We start from the raw sequence: 14,406 nt of genomic DNA on the forward strand, positions 1-14,406 counted from the left end.
AATAAGGGGTGGTAGCACTAATGAGTATAAAGGTAGAAAGAAAAGAAGCAGAAGAATGAAGATTTTCGTTTGGTTTTCAACATGTGTTCAGTCCCTTTTCGCTGTAAAAATTTAAAGCATTTGAGCGCACAAAAGTGAAAGCAACTACATGATGGGATCTCAAGATTTAGCTAGTTTAATTGGGAGATTTAAATACGTTAGGGTGTTAGACTCAAACCCTCACACTAAGGTGATCTCACTACTAGGCAGCATAGATGGGAAGGATGCCGTGTTAACTGCTGAAAAGACGCATTTTATATTTGACGAAACGGTACGCAGACCTTCTCAGAGTGGCCGTAGCACTCCGGTTTTTTTTCATCGTGAGATAGACGAGTACTCCTTTTTAAATGGTATTACTGACTTGAAGGAATTAACTTCAAATGACATATACTACTGGGGGTTGTCTGTTCTGAAGCAGCATATTTTGCATAACCCAACTGCCAAAGTCAACTTGATTTGGCCCGCTTCGCAGTTTCACATCAAGGGATACGACCAACAGGATTTACATGTGGTTAGGGAAACTCCTGAAATGTATAGAAATATAGTCGTGCCCTTTATTCAGGAGATGTGTACCAGTGAAAGAATGAAATGGGTGAACAATATTCTTTACGAGGGCGCTGAGGATGATAGAGTTGTTTACAAAGAGTACAGTGACAGGAATAAAGAAGATGGATTCGTCATCTTGCCCGATATGAAGTGGGACGGAATCAACACCGATTCACTATACCTGGTAGCCATTGTATACAGGGACGACATCAAATCTTTGAGAGATCTGAACCCAAAGCATAGGGATTGGTTAATTAGACTAAATAAAAAGATTAAGACGATCATTCCCCAGCACTATGACTATAATGTGAATCCCGACGAATTAAGAGTTTTCATTCATTACCAACCATCATATTACCACTTTCATGTCCATATAGTGAATATAAGACATCCAGGAGTAGGCGAAGAGAGGGGCTCCGGAATGACGATACTGTTGGAAGACGTTATAGAAGCGTTGGGCTTCTTAGGTCCTGAAGGTTATATGAAGAAAACTCTCACGTATGTCATTGGTGAAAATCATGATTTATGGAAAAAGGGTTTTAAGGAAGAAGTTGAAAAACAATTGAAGCACGATGGCATCGCAACTAGTCCTGAAAAGCCTCTGGGTTCAACGCCAATTTAGGGTAGAGGTGAAAGCGCAGTAGAACAGGACATTACTTTCAGCACTTTTTTTTTTTCATATTCTGAACTTCAGGAAGCGGCAAACCTATATAAATGTCTTATTTAAATGTATGTGTATACTTCTCAATGGATTTTGAATTTTATCATATAATGTGGAATCCACATTCACATTACGCATGTAGGTGATTATCCTCCGCATATGCTCTCTTTTTTTGTTTCTCTTATAACATACATAGCCTTGGAACGTTATTGCTAGCCCTTTTAAAGAAATGCGAAAAAATAGTGCATATTTATTACCTACGTAACGTGAGCTGGAGAAAAAGACAAAAATTTGCTTTCTCTGCACACCAAACCACGAACGGAAGTAATCATAACTTGTTCTGTGCCCAACGAGATACTAGCGTATTATTAGGAGTACAGAAAACAACTAGTATCAATTAGCTCTAGGATACGCACAACGAATATTATGTCCGTCCAAGATACTAAAGCGTTGGAATTTTCCATGGGTCACGTCAGGTCATCTTCTGTGTCACTCGTAGCGGAGGCTACCTCAAATGCGAACAGTGAAGACAAATTATCTAAGGTCCAGCTTTACGAAGATTTATGTCGATATGAAGATACGTTGAGTAAATTGGTGGAATCTGTGGATCGTTTCAAACCAAATCTAGATATTGCCAAGGATTTGATTAAAATTGATGAGGACCTATTCAACAACGTCAAACTGTTGGCCGAATATGACAATATCGATCGCAGTTTACAGAAGATTGACAAAGACTCCGAGGAATTGGATTCTAAAACCAAAAAGATACTGGAAATCTTAAATGAATGTCATGACGAGTTAAGAGCACTACCGATGCTTGAACAAGTAGAGTTCGAGAAGAACACAATCCTACAACAGAGGTCCAAAATCAATTCCACAACGTTATTGGATTATGCCACCAAGCTCTCCAAATTTACCAAAATACCACCAACATTCGATAAAGGAACTGTGGGACCCAATAATTTCGTATGGCCCGCAGAGGATGCCCTACGAAGAGGCATGCTTGCTATGGCCTCATTACATAGTAAGGAGCTAACTAGAATACCCGGTGAAGAAGTAGAAGAAACAGAAGTACCGACCGTACCGCCATCTCAGAATGGAGTACAAAAGGAACAGATAGCCGAAAAAGAAGGTACACCAAAGGTGGACTCTTTTATATTCAATGGTACTGCTAATAAAGACAATGAGGAAGCAGGCAATACCAAAAATAAGGAAGAGGAAGATAATAATGATGATGCCCTAGATCTTGATCTCGATTTATTTGATCCCGACGACTTTTAGTTGTAATAACTTGAATCGCTCCCTTTAGAAATTATAAAAAAAGTTAGACAATCATTCATGTAGGTAAATGCGTATATATAATTGCATATATATTTATTACAATATGTCAAACTGTATGAAACTAATCGAAAGTAAGCTCCTACAGGAACAGAAAAAAAAAAAAAAAAGAACGTGAGATTTCCCACACATCTGCAGTTTTTGATCATCTACTGTTCCTTCTTTGAAATGGGTTTTGGTGAATATCCGCTAAAACTCATTTTTCTCACGCGTTCACCTGATCCACTTGCAGCGTTGGAAAATTCCTGCTTGAATCTTTCAAAAGCTTTAGAAAGGTTTTCTTCTTCTATTTCAAGACCATTTTTATTTCTCCATTCTTTGTAATCATTGCGGAAATCTTCCCAGTCTTTTTTAGCATTATCCCACTTTTCTAACTCAATAGGTGGAATTCCTAAGTTCATTTCGTCTTCTTCTGCCGTCTTTCCCTTTTCATGTTCCATCTTTGCCTTCAAAATATCACCCAAATTTGGAGAGCTTGCCGAAATGTCATTTTCAAGCTTCTTTTGTTTTCTGAGGAATATTTCTTTAGGTTGTCTGGATTTACAGAATGCGGTTACTTGCTTAGCATATGGTCCTCTGAACAGGAAAAATGAAAAAGCAACGATAATGTGAACATAAAAATAAACGGACCCCCAAACCATCAAAGATGGCTTCAGGTCAAGGATAATAAATGGTTGCACCATATAACCAAATGCTAGCTTAATTGCATAAATGCCAATAAAATCATAGATTATTTTAGAAGGTAATGGTGTGACACCATCTTCCCGTAAGAAAATTGGTCTAAAATTGCGTCTGTAAATTTTACCACAAGTTTGGTACAATGCCCCTGTCGCGAAAGTCAGATAGTATCCAGGTCTAGTACCATGCCAAAATGCGGAAGTTAAGAAAGTAAACAAAGTTGAGCGGAAACCAGGCTTTTTGCCCTTTTTCGTAACACGTAAATAAACAGAGTATTTTAACCACTTGTTAGTGTTCATATTCCATGCTTCCAACATTTCACGCGTACTTTGAGCTGTTTCCACGGTCCAGATGTCAATATTTCTAACACGATCCCATCTGATCTTTTGTGTCTTTGGATCATAACCATTATAGCCTAAACCGCACAGAATACAAGATCCCTCTGAAATAGTCCAGGCAGCATAGTACTTGAATCTATGGATAAAACCCAACAAGAATAAGTAATGGATTCTGAATATAAAAGATCTCTGAGGAAAGGCATCTTTGTCCAAAACATACTTAACGGGGAAGTGCTTCATCCCGAATGCACTCAAAATCATCCAAGCAAGACCTTGAACAACTTTCCACAATGCAAGCTTACCATTCTTTGGAATCTGTCTTCTTTCGCCAGGGTGGCGTCTTCTCATAGGCTTTTTGCTTTCAGGTAAATCACGGAACATCTCACAATTCAACCAGCTGTCAAAATCGGCATAATCAAAACTTGGGCCAGTTAACAACGTTGAATAGAAAAAAGCATATGCCAGGAACTTTAACAAGGGTGGATGTCCTTTCACAGCACGAGATTTTTGATGTTCAGTCAAATCTTTGAAATCACTCTCGCTAGTACATGAACCATCATAGTACGACCATGCAAAGGAAGTTAGTTTCATGGCTAAAACCATTTGTGAACTTGTAATATCAACAGTAGTTTGAGTCTGTTCGTTAAGGAATTGGGCGTATATATGATTTATTGCCAAATGGCCCATAACAAACATGAAATTCAAATGTGGCATAAATTTGGAACGGTAAAATCTTGAGATCAAGTAAGTAAACATAGTACTAATAAACAGGGTCCTGAACCCACTTACTAGATTAAGCACGCCGAATAAGTAAAACATTGACATAGAAATGATAAAACAGCATTTTAAAACTACACGCTTCTCGGGAATTCTTTTCAAGATAGCATTCAGTGGGAAGGAACCCAACAAGCAGATAGCATATCGCAGTGTAAAACTATCAATCCCATAGTTGGTAATTATCTTTGTTAAAACAGCGTCCACGGGATTGTACATGGTTGGCAGTGATCAGCAGCAGAATGAAATTACCACAATTTGTCTTGGCGTTTGCGTTTTGTATTCTTTCTGGACCTGTGCCTGTATCGTGTCTTTGAGCTTTAAATCTGTTCAAATAAGAACCCTTTATTTAGATGACCATTATTTTCGACGGTTTGTGGTTTCGACGCGCAATTCGAAAGATCTTCACTGTTTTGTTGAACAGTGAAGCAAAACAGCTCAACAGCAGGGCAAAAAAAGCTAAAAAAGACTCTTCGCATTTTTAACAAGCAACTTTACTGAACAATTATAGTAATAGATTTTAGCAAGGTTCAACAGCTTTACATGGAAGAAGATGCTGGCCATTTTTTTTTTTTTTAGATTGTTTTTTTATATACGCAACTCAATAAAAATAATCACAAATATGTAGCATGTGCAGGACAGCTTGAAATATCTCTACTCGTAACGACAGCTGGATATACCTGACCTTGAAAGATTACCTAAGCCTTATATGACGAAGGAGTTGCTGCCCTTCATTTTCGCACGCTGCTTTTTTCAGTAGGGGATATGGGATTGAAGAAGGAGGACGCGAAGGAATACTTTTAGTCGGTCAAGGTCACTCTTGGTTTGGCACCAAGCAAGCAAAAATATCCGTATTTCAATTAAGTAGGTCGTACAAGAAGCAAAGAAGTATTTAGCATATACCCGCTATTTATTGAAAAGCTTAGTAGTAGGAAAAGAACGTTTGAAGAATGCTTTCCAGAACAGTTCGTGCACAAGGTTTCTTCTTAAGAAGTTCGCAACTAACCGTTAAAAGGTCATTTTCGGTTACATTCAACATGAAGAATGCTCAAAACAGATCACCCACAGGGATTGTTTTGATGAACATGGGTGGCCCCTCTAAAGTTGAAGAAACGTATGATTTTTTGTATCAATTATTTGCTGATAACGACTTAATTCCTATTAGTGCTAAGTATCAAAAGACAATTGCCAAATATATTGCAAAGTTTCGTACCCCTAAGATAGAGAAGCAGTACAAGGAAATTGGCGGAGGCTCCCCAATCCGGAAATGGTCCGAGTATCAGGCTACTGAAGTTTGCAAAATCTTGGATAAAACCTGCCCAGAAACAGCACCTCATAAACCTTACGTGGCGTTCCGTTATGCGAAGCCGCTAACCGCAGAAACTTATAAGCAAATGCTAAAAGATGGTGTGAAGAAGGCAGTGGCCTTTTCTCAATATCCTCATTTCTCGTATTCTACTACCGGGTCATCCATTAACGAATTGTGGAGACAGATCAAGGCATTGGACTCCGAGAGATCTATATCTTGGTCGGTTATTGATCGTTGGCCTACGAATGAAGGTCTGATTAAGGCTTTCTCCGAGAATATCGCCAAAAAACTGCAAGAATTTCCACAACCTGTCAGAGACAAGGTTGTTTTATTGTTTTCTGCGCATTCTCTACCCATGGATGTTGTTAACACTGGTGATGCCTACCCAGCTGAGGTGGCTGCCACTGTTTATAGTATCATGCAAACACTGAAGTTTAAAAACCCTTATAGGTTAGTTTGGCAATCCCAAGTCGGACCCAAACCATGGTTGGGAGCGCAAACAGCAGACATCGCTGAATTTTTAGGTCCGAAAGTTGACGGCCTGATGTTCATTCCGATCGCCTTCACCTCTGACCATATTGAAACTTTGCATGAAATAGACTTGGGCGTTATCGGGGAATCGGAATATAAGGATAAATTTAAGAGATGCGAATCTTTAAATGGTAATCAGACTTTCATTGAAGGCATGGCGGATCTTGTCAAAAGCCATTTGCAGAGTCATCAACTGTATTCCAATCAACTACCTCTCGACTTTGCACTTGGTAAGTCCAACGATCCTGTAAAGGACCTTTCATTGGTATTTGGCAACCATAGAAGTACTTGATAAGAGTCATCCACCCACAATCGCAATATCAGTATATTCCCCTATTTATTAAGTGAGATTGTTTATTTATGTTTTCTTAGTGATATATAATATATCATTATTTATTGCATTTTAATTTTTTTTTTTTACATTTTTCCCTGTGTTAAACACCATCACCATCTCCCTTAATAGTTGATATTCCTCTTTAATACTTCCAACAAAAAATTTGATGTGAAATATACAAAAAATGATTTCGCCCAGGATCGAACTGGGGACGTTCTGCGTGTTAAGCAGATGCCATAACCGACTAGACCACGAAACCACAATTTATTGAAATTTGTTGTATTATGGGCTCGGGTAATACCGGATGTCTTGACAATCCTAAAGTCGTTTAGGAGAGTAACTTGTTGTCAGACTTATTATTAACGTTATTCACAGAATGTTACTTATCCTATATAATCTATATAAGATCTGAATCTAACTAAAGGGTGGAAGCGCGGAATCTCGGATCTAAACTAATTGTTCAAGTATTTATACGTTTGGTTGGTTTGGTTCATCTTAGGCAAGTAGGTTGCCTAGTATACTCGATCTTGTCTGTTTTGGAACTATTGTTTCGTACGTGCTTCATACATGTTTTATGTCTAGGTTGGTAAATCTAGTAATGCTGAGGTATCTCATTTTGAGATACAATAAAATTTTTAATGACTTTATATACATAAGTCAGAAATGTGAAAATAAGTTGCAACCGACAATAAATAGACCACCTTTTTACGCAACGATTTACCGCCAGTATAGTTGGTCTAGAAGGCTACATACGGGACCTTCAAATATGAAAAAAAATTATGTGATCAGCAAAAGATGTTGGAATGAAATTCTAATATCATCTATTTAGTAGTATTATATCACGTACGGTGTAAGAAGATAACATAAATATTGAGAAACAGTCATCGAATTTAGTGAAAGCTGAGACGCAAGGGTTGATAATGTAATAGGATAATGAACTATACCATATAAAGCGAAAGAAGAAATAATGATATTGTTATGTAGAATTATCGACGCCTTTTTGTGGATTCCTATATCCTCGAGGAGAACTTTTAGTATACTCTGTATACCTATAATATAGCCTTTAGCAACAATAAAATCCTAGCAATTATCTAATTATCCGCCTAATTCTCACGAGGATTAATAATGCAATATGATCAATGGCCGGCAACGTATAAAAGGAAGGAAAATTGATCAAATTATGATTCAAAGGCTTTTAATTTTCCATTATAAAATTCCTATATCCTCGAAGTGAACCTCTATTATTAATTATAAGATGGATTGAGAGGATCTTCGTATTCCATCTTTACTAAAGGCAATACTATTTGGTATATAAAGTATACTGGAAGTTCTTTTTGAACGTATAGGAATCCATAGAAGAGAACCGAAGTTTCTACATCATGATCTTATTATTTGCTGCTTCGATTTATACTTTGTCATCCATTATCGCATTACATTGTCAACTGTTTTCATCAGGTTCGATGACTGTAAACTCATAAGTCATGTCATCTTCTTACACCGTATATGGCAATACAAAAATAACATCAATACTAGCCAATAGACGATAGTCGATTTTTATTCCAACAAGTATAATCATTTTCATAGTGTAAATCGCCTTCAACAAAAATGGAATCTCAGAAATTTAGAACAAATTAATCTGGTCAAAAATTAGATGCACAGAGGAAGAGCAACAACAATGAATTTGGGTCTGATGTTCATTAAAAATTTCGACTGAGTCCGGTACACGAATAAAAGATCCAGTTAATCAGTATCTATTCATAACCCATAAACTGATCCGAACTATTTCTTGAAGACTTAGTGATTGCACCGGAGGCACCTCAACGCGGCTTATTGGCTTCTTCCTTAAATAAAAGCATGACATGAGGTAATATACTATCCAGCATTCTTTGTTATGAATATATATCAATATCCTAGACGATTAGAGTTCAACAATCGCATATAACCATTTCACTAATGACCCATTCCGTTACAACAAATATTGCTAGGGTACATGCGCCCTTTAAAACTAGATATTGATTCTCATTCTCCCCTTTGACAATAACTAAAGGAAGTGATCATCAGTTCTAGAGTCTTGTTTTGCTACCATTACGGTTCACTTCATTTACTAAGGTCTGTCAATGCCATTAAACAGGAAAATAGAAAGCCAAAGATTATAATTTTTCTAGTATAAATCCATAAATATTAAAGTATGCAAAAAGGAATAAGAAGTAATGTCTTGGATTTACATAGCATATTTTCTAAGGGGAGCCAGCTTTAAGAAAAAAAAGAAAAATAATTCTTAAACATAATGTCTTTTTAATGTTTGTACGTTTAGGTTATAAACCTTAATTAAATGGTGAATGAACGGAATGCTCAATTTGTAATGTGCTCATTTTCTTTAAGTTGAGATGAGTCAGTAACATACTTTATGCACTTTTTTGTTGTAGTTGGATAACATTTACTATTTTTGTCCAGTGTTTTCATGGTGTTTTCGATTAGGCCGAGTACATTATCAAGCGCCTCTGCTTCAGAACAGGAGGGGTCATTAATTTTGGAGGTCTGTAACTTTTGTTCCATGAACTCTTTGACTTTGTAATAGCGATCCTTCAAATGGGCATCTTTCGGGCCTTCTTCTTGAATCGTTGCAGTTGAGAAGCTGTTTTGAGCAGTGATCTGAGTTTGAAGCGACCTCTCCAAGTGTTCTATTTTCTTCACGCTCTTGTCAATAATAAATTTTAATTTATTGCATTCGTCCTCTTTTTTATTATACTCTTCCTTGACATGATTCATGTATTTCTCTATATAGGTATATTTTTGAAAATACTGTTTCTCTTTCTGTGAGTAACGCGTCTTGTCCGCCTTTAAGTTATCGTTCATGTTCAATAACACTTTGATTTCGTTCTTGAGTTTTTGCACCTCATACTCCTTTTGTTTCATTTGTTTTGAGTAATCATCCTGCAACCCCTGAAACTCATGACATAAACGTCTTCCACGTTCCTGGAGCTTATAATAGTCTCTTCTCAAAATATTATTTGCTGTTTTTTCTTCAAGCAATTGTTGTTCTAAACTGTTAATGGAAATTTTATTATCGTCGACTTCTTCGATTTCCTCAATGAAACTTTTTAGTGCTTCTGTTTCTTTTAACTTGTTTTTATCATCTGCTTGTCTCAAATTTTGCTTTGTCACTTTCAGCAAGTGGTCGATTGCCATTTGGAGACTTTTTTCATTAAGTTCTTTTTTTTCCAGCTGTTCATGATAGTACAGCGAATCTATTGCATTCTTGCTCCGTTCACACTCAGCTTTTCTATTTGTTTCATGAGTTATCCCTACAGCAAGTGTTTCGAAAGTTTGTGCCAAATCAGAAATACTATTTATGGATACATGCTTGGTGGGGATGTTGCAAAGTGCATAGCAACGGTTGACTGCGTCATTGACCTCTTTGAAGGTTTCATTTTCCGATTTTAACTCAGTTCCATGATTAAAACAACTTCCCAAAGCTCTTTTTCCTCTCAGAGACTTCAAGCTAGATTTGTTGGGAGTAATAGTGGTGCTTATCGATGGTGGAATCGTCCTTTTAATGGTACTATTCTTGTTGATTTCATTTACTTTTTTTCTTTGATCAAAAATGTTAACATCATCATCGCCAAATCTTACGTTTGGCTTAGATGGTGTCATTTCTTTGAAAAACGAATCCTTATAAGGGGAAGTCGCGTGAGGGTTGTTGTAATAATCCTCGAAGGAGTTACAATAGCTTATATCTTCTGGCATGACCTTATACGAGAAATCGCGGAAACAGACAACTTATCCTAGTCAGCTCAGTTTTTAAAGTGGTAATAGCGTTTATTAGTCTTTTTTAAAAAAAAGCATATCTTTCACTCGTCAAATTGGCTGCTTTTATAGTAAGATTTCTCCTCTTTCGACAACTTATTTACTGGCACAATATGATAGAGCCGACGGCGGCTAGAGATGAAGCGAAAATGTGTGGCGGGCTTACGTACACAAAAAATATTGGGGCCGCCTAAGGGCCAAAATCAATTACCGTCATGTTTTTATTGCAAGGAAGACATCAACTGAATAATTAGACGCATCTCTACAAGGAAAGTGCACTGGGAGTTATAGATAATCAAAGTTGTTTATTATTTATGATATGTATATATATATATATATAATTTAAACGCCAAACTTGCTCCAATGTAATATAGTACCGATTCTTGGCTGAAGTGAGTGGTCAGTAAAACAACAGTGTAGATGCTTTTGAAAAATTGTAGTATCACAGTTATATGTATAGCGAAGGGAAAAAGATCCCAATAGAAAAGTTAAAACAAATAAAAAGAAACTCCATAAAAACGGACTGAAAAACATAGATGCAATTAATGAAGTAAAGTGATGAAATAAGTAAAAAGGACAAAAATTAACGGGCAAAAAATTTAACTTTTTAAATTTAAAGCCGCCATCGGCCAACCTCTTGGGAAAGGATGGGTGGAGATGAACTGAAAGTATTTATAAACGGGTTAGTATTTCCGTGATGGTCAATCAAAGCGTCGTCACTGAGGCATGCGGATTTGTTATCATCATTCAGATAAAATTGAGGAGAAAACGAATTATTATCTAGATCTCCCGCCATTTGATCACTACCGCTATTTTCGTCCTCGTAGTCAAAAACATCTGAAGTCTGGGAGATTCCCGAGAGGGGAACTGCGCTTGAGAATGGAGTGGACTGAAGGTTTGGCGACGAGGGGTGGTTGTAGAAACGATGGGAATCCAGTAATGATTGGTAGTTGATATATTTGAGGTCACTCTTCACATTTGAATGGTCGTTTAACATAGTGCTCGTCTGATTCTGGGATGAAGATGGTGAACCGGTACTGTTTGAAGATAATTTGTTCTCTTTAGGTGTTCCGTTTTCCTTTGGTTGTTTGATTAATGTGTCTGTAGAATTATTGATAGTAGACGTTTTATTATTATCGTCCATTGTAGTGTCCGTAATGACACTTTGTTTATCCTCATATGAATCTTCTAGAGAGGTAGCGAAGTTGTTATTGTTATCGTTATTATTGGTGTTCTCATTTTTAAAATCTCCGAAGAATGATGGAGTGGAAATCTCTGGCATTAAAGAGTTTAATGAATGGTTGAACAAATTGGCCGTTGTGAAGGTATCATTGGGTTCATATAAGTTCGCATAATCGAAATTATCGAGTTCAGTAAGTGGGAAACTACAAGAAGCGGAAGAAGAATTTGTCGAGGAATTGTTTGAAGAAGCAAAGGACAATGAAGAAGAAATGGAGGAAGACGATGAGGAATATGACGATGAGCCAGAATATAATGATTGATGTTGAGATCCTAATACCGGTAGGTCAATGCTATTACTGGCAGTTGGGGCGGTAGGTGCAGTTTTCCCATTTTTGGTTATCTTATCTGTTCTTGTGGTGTTGTTAGCTAAGGGAGGAGAAGTAGGAGTGGCATTGTCAATTTTATCTAAAACCACATTCAGCCTTTTGGGCTTGACCCAGGTTGTCGTATCATTGTGATAAAGATGTTTCAGTGGGGACGTATTATAGTAATCTGTGTCCTCGCTAAACTTTCTTGACTGAGGCAGGAACCTTGAGAAAGTCAGGTTCGAAGAGACAAACCTTGACTTTATGTCCTTCGACGAGACAGCTGCATTGGCTTGAGGGGCAGGCTCGACGACAACAGAAACTTTTTCCTTTTCTTTTGTTTCTCTTCCCTTCTTAAAGGTAGTTATGAAAAGGTGATAGTTTTTACCGTTATTGTTGTCATAGTATGTTTCGTTATTGACGTCGTATCTGCAACATAATTCGACGTTTAGTGGACAGCTGCTTGTATTATTCTCCATAGTAATGATTCTTTTCATGAGTAAAATGTACTTCAAACTATTCAAATCAATTGTAAATTTAAATTCATCAACGTTGGCATTCATTGTTCTATTAAAGCTGGCGGTAACGTAATGAATATCCCTCCAAGAGTTGAACGTGAATTTTATCTCCAAATATTTTTCAAAACTCAAATTTTTAACGTAAACTAGTCCTGTAATTTTGCTTGAATCATCCTCCAATTGAGTGAGAGAATGTAACTTCACATTTTGGCCATTTAAGTATTTTGTAAGCTGGCGTTGCATATCCGAAGGTGATAACGTTTTGGTAAATAGGGGAGGGGCGCTCTTGAAGGGAACCAAGTCTGTGCAGTGAAGTTTCCAATCACAAATATTTGTTGCCTGGCTGGCAATGGAAGAGGTAGCAGAGGAATCCACAGATTTGTTTTCGGAAGATTTTCTTCGAGTTGATAGCGAATCATAAGTATAACCATATCCAGTCTGGTCATTGATGTGCTCTTCAATATCATCCTCATCTTCTGAATCATAAATATCTAATTTGAACATATTGTTCAGGGAATTCATATAACGAAACTTCTTTTCATTCTTTAGTAGGTTGGTGACCAACGAAGAATCATTGAACCAGCAGTCCTCGTTGTTGAAAAGTTGGATGTCATCGGCAGTGGTGTTATTATCAACAGGAGATAGTGTGGGAGAGTTTTCGTTTGAGATTGAACTTGGCTCCGCGTTTTTATCAAATCTTTTAACGGTTGTTAGTTCAATAGCGAAACGAACATTTTTCTCAGGCGATGTTAAGAAAATTTCTGACTTGGATCTTGAAATAGGTTCAGGGCGAGATATTTTCAAGGAAGACTTTAATTTCCTAATTGGAGGGCGAGAGGGGCAGTTTATGGGGTTTTCTGACATGCTTTTGATCAAATCATTGTGAGGGAAAGAGGGCTTTGCCTTAGATGGCGATAATGTAGTAGCAGTTTCTATTATCATGATCTAAGCTCTTGATTCTATAGTAAGTTCCAGTTCCAGTTCCAGCTTGTTTACAAAAATGAAGTTAAAATACAAAAAAAAAAATTCCTATCCGTCTACCAAGTACCAGCCTCTTTTAGACAGTTAATGGAATGTATTATGATATCGATGACTAGCAGTAGCAATAAATATGTTTAATGCCAAAGGAGATAAAAGAAAAGAAAAATGTAGCGTCGGTAATGAGTCAAAAAAAAGTTACAGAAGTAATCTTAGGTCCTTCTTTTTTATTTATTGTTACGGCTATATGTTGCTTTAACAAAAGAAAGGAAAAAGATATAAGAAAAACTATGGAAACAATATAATAAGCGTTATGTAATGGAAGGAAACTACAGATACGTACATATATATATATCAAATGCAGTAAGTTAAGGATACAAAAGGAGGTGAATGATGCCTGAAATAGCAATCCCTTATATAACAAATCACGTATAAACACGAGAAAAAAGCTTCCCCAGATTGCGAGAAAAAAAAAGATAGGGAGGGAAATCTTAGATATCAAAAAAGACTAAAATAAGAGAGAGAAAAAAGTGCGACAAATAAAAAAAACTGTTGATTCGGGTTGTATTCGTATCTTTTAGCGGTAGTTTTTGTTGATTTGACATACTCTGATTTCCCCCCTGGCGTTTTTAGGCCACTGCCCCACTCTGCTGCAGATAACCGCCCATAACCCAGTAAGTATTTTTTCGCCGCGTGCTCCCCGATTGTTCGGTTTTCTCTTTGCTTGGCTCTTCATCAGCTTGCAGATCCACGCCACGCCATCGCTTTACGCACGGGGATGCTCTCCACTTGCTGCATTCATGTGGAAGGGGTTAAAGAAAAACGAGTTTTGTCGCCGTTTTGGAACACCGCGTCCTTCCGCGGAAGGGATTTAGTTTCCGGACCGAATTGAAGCCGCCACAATAGGTTATCGCTTAATACGACGTGCGGGGAACAAATAGTGTCTACGCATTTTATGTGGTGAGATTACGTAAGCAGTTTCCTGCGGGGTGCGTCAATAGACATTGA

At 37.3% G+C, this 14,406-nt stretch overlaps 6 protein-coding genes and 1 non-coding gene across 7 annotated transcripts; 3 read left to right on the top strand and 4 right to left on the bottom strand.

Moving 5' to 3' along the window:
- Nucleotides 1–151: 151 nt before the first annotated feature.
- Nucleotides 152–1,207, top strand: DCS2 (5'-(N(7)-methyl 5'-triphosphoguanosine)-(mRNA) diphosphatase; the record flags this gene model as incomplete). The annotated part of the gene is made up of 1 exon (XM_033913413.1): nt 152–1,207. The coding sequence occupies one exon, from the start codon at nt 152–154 to the stop codon at nt 1,205–1,207; it is 1,056 nt and encodes a 351-aa protein (XP_033769304.1).
- Nucleotides 1,208–1,672: 465 nt separating this feature from the next.
- MED4 (Med4p) lies at nt 1,673–2,527 on the top strand (the record flags this gene model as incomplete). The annotated part of the gene is made up of 1 exon (XM_033913414.1): nt 1,673–2,527. One exon carries the CDS (start codon nt 1,673–1,675, stop codon nt 2,525–2,527), a length of 855 nt encoding a protein of 284 aa, XP_033769305.1.
- Nucleotides 2,528–2,733: 206 nt separating this feature from the next.
- Nucleotides 2,734–4,593, bottom strand: ALE1 (lysophospholipid acyltransferase; the record flags this gene model as incomplete). The annotated part of the gene is made up of 1 exon (XM_033913415.1): nt 2,734–4,593. The coding sequence occupies one exon, from the start codon at nt 4,591–4,593 to the stop codon at nt 2,734–2,736; it is 1,860 nt and encodes a 619-aa protein (XP_033769306.1).
- Nucleotides 4,594–5,324: 731 nt separating this feature from the next.
- Nucleotides 5,325–6,506, top strand: HEM15 (ferrochelatase HEM15; the record flags this gene model as incomplete). Its single annotated transcript, XM_033913416.1, has 1 exon — nt 5,325–6,506. One exon carries the CDS (start codon nt 5,325–5,327, stop codon nt 6,504–6,506), a length of 1,182 nt encoding a protein of 393 aa, XP_033769307.1.
- Nucleotides 6,507–6,733: 227 nt separating this feature from the next.
- On the bottom strand, nt 6,734–6,807 carry SPAR_Otrna16V. Its single transcript has one exon. It is a non-coding gene; the product is annotated as a tRNA-Val (tRNA).
- Nucleotides 6,808–8,900: 2,093 nt separating this feature from the next.
- MPC54 (Mpc54p) lies at nt 8,901–10,295 on the bottom strand (the record flags this gene model as incomplete). Its single annotated transcript, XM_033913417.1, has 1 exon — nt 8,901–10,295. The coding sequence occupies one exon, from the start codon at nt 10,293–10,295 to the stop codon at nt 8,901–8,903; it is 1,395 nt and encodes a 464-aa protein (XP_033769308.1).
- Nucleotides 10,296–10,968: 673 nt separating this feature from the next.
- On the bottom strand, nt 10,969–13,362 carry GAC1 (protein phosphatase regulator GAC1; the record flags this gene model as incomplete). The annotated part of the gene is made up of 1 exon (XM_033913418.1): nt 10,969–13,362. The coding sequence occupies one exon, from the start codon at nt 13,360–13,362 to the stop codon at nt 10,969–10,971; it is 2,394 nt and encodes a 797-aa protein (XP_033769309.1).
- Nucleotides 13,363–14,406: the final 1,044 nt, after the last annotated feature.

The sequence above is a fragment of the Saccharomyces paradoxus genome, chromosome XV (assembly GCF_002079055.1).
Source record: "Saccharomyces paradoxus chromosome XV, complete sequence".
Taxonomy (NCBI): Eukaryota; Fungi; Ascomycota; class Saccharomycetes; order Saccharomycetales; family Saccharomycetaceae; genus Saccharomyces; species Saccharomyces paradoxus.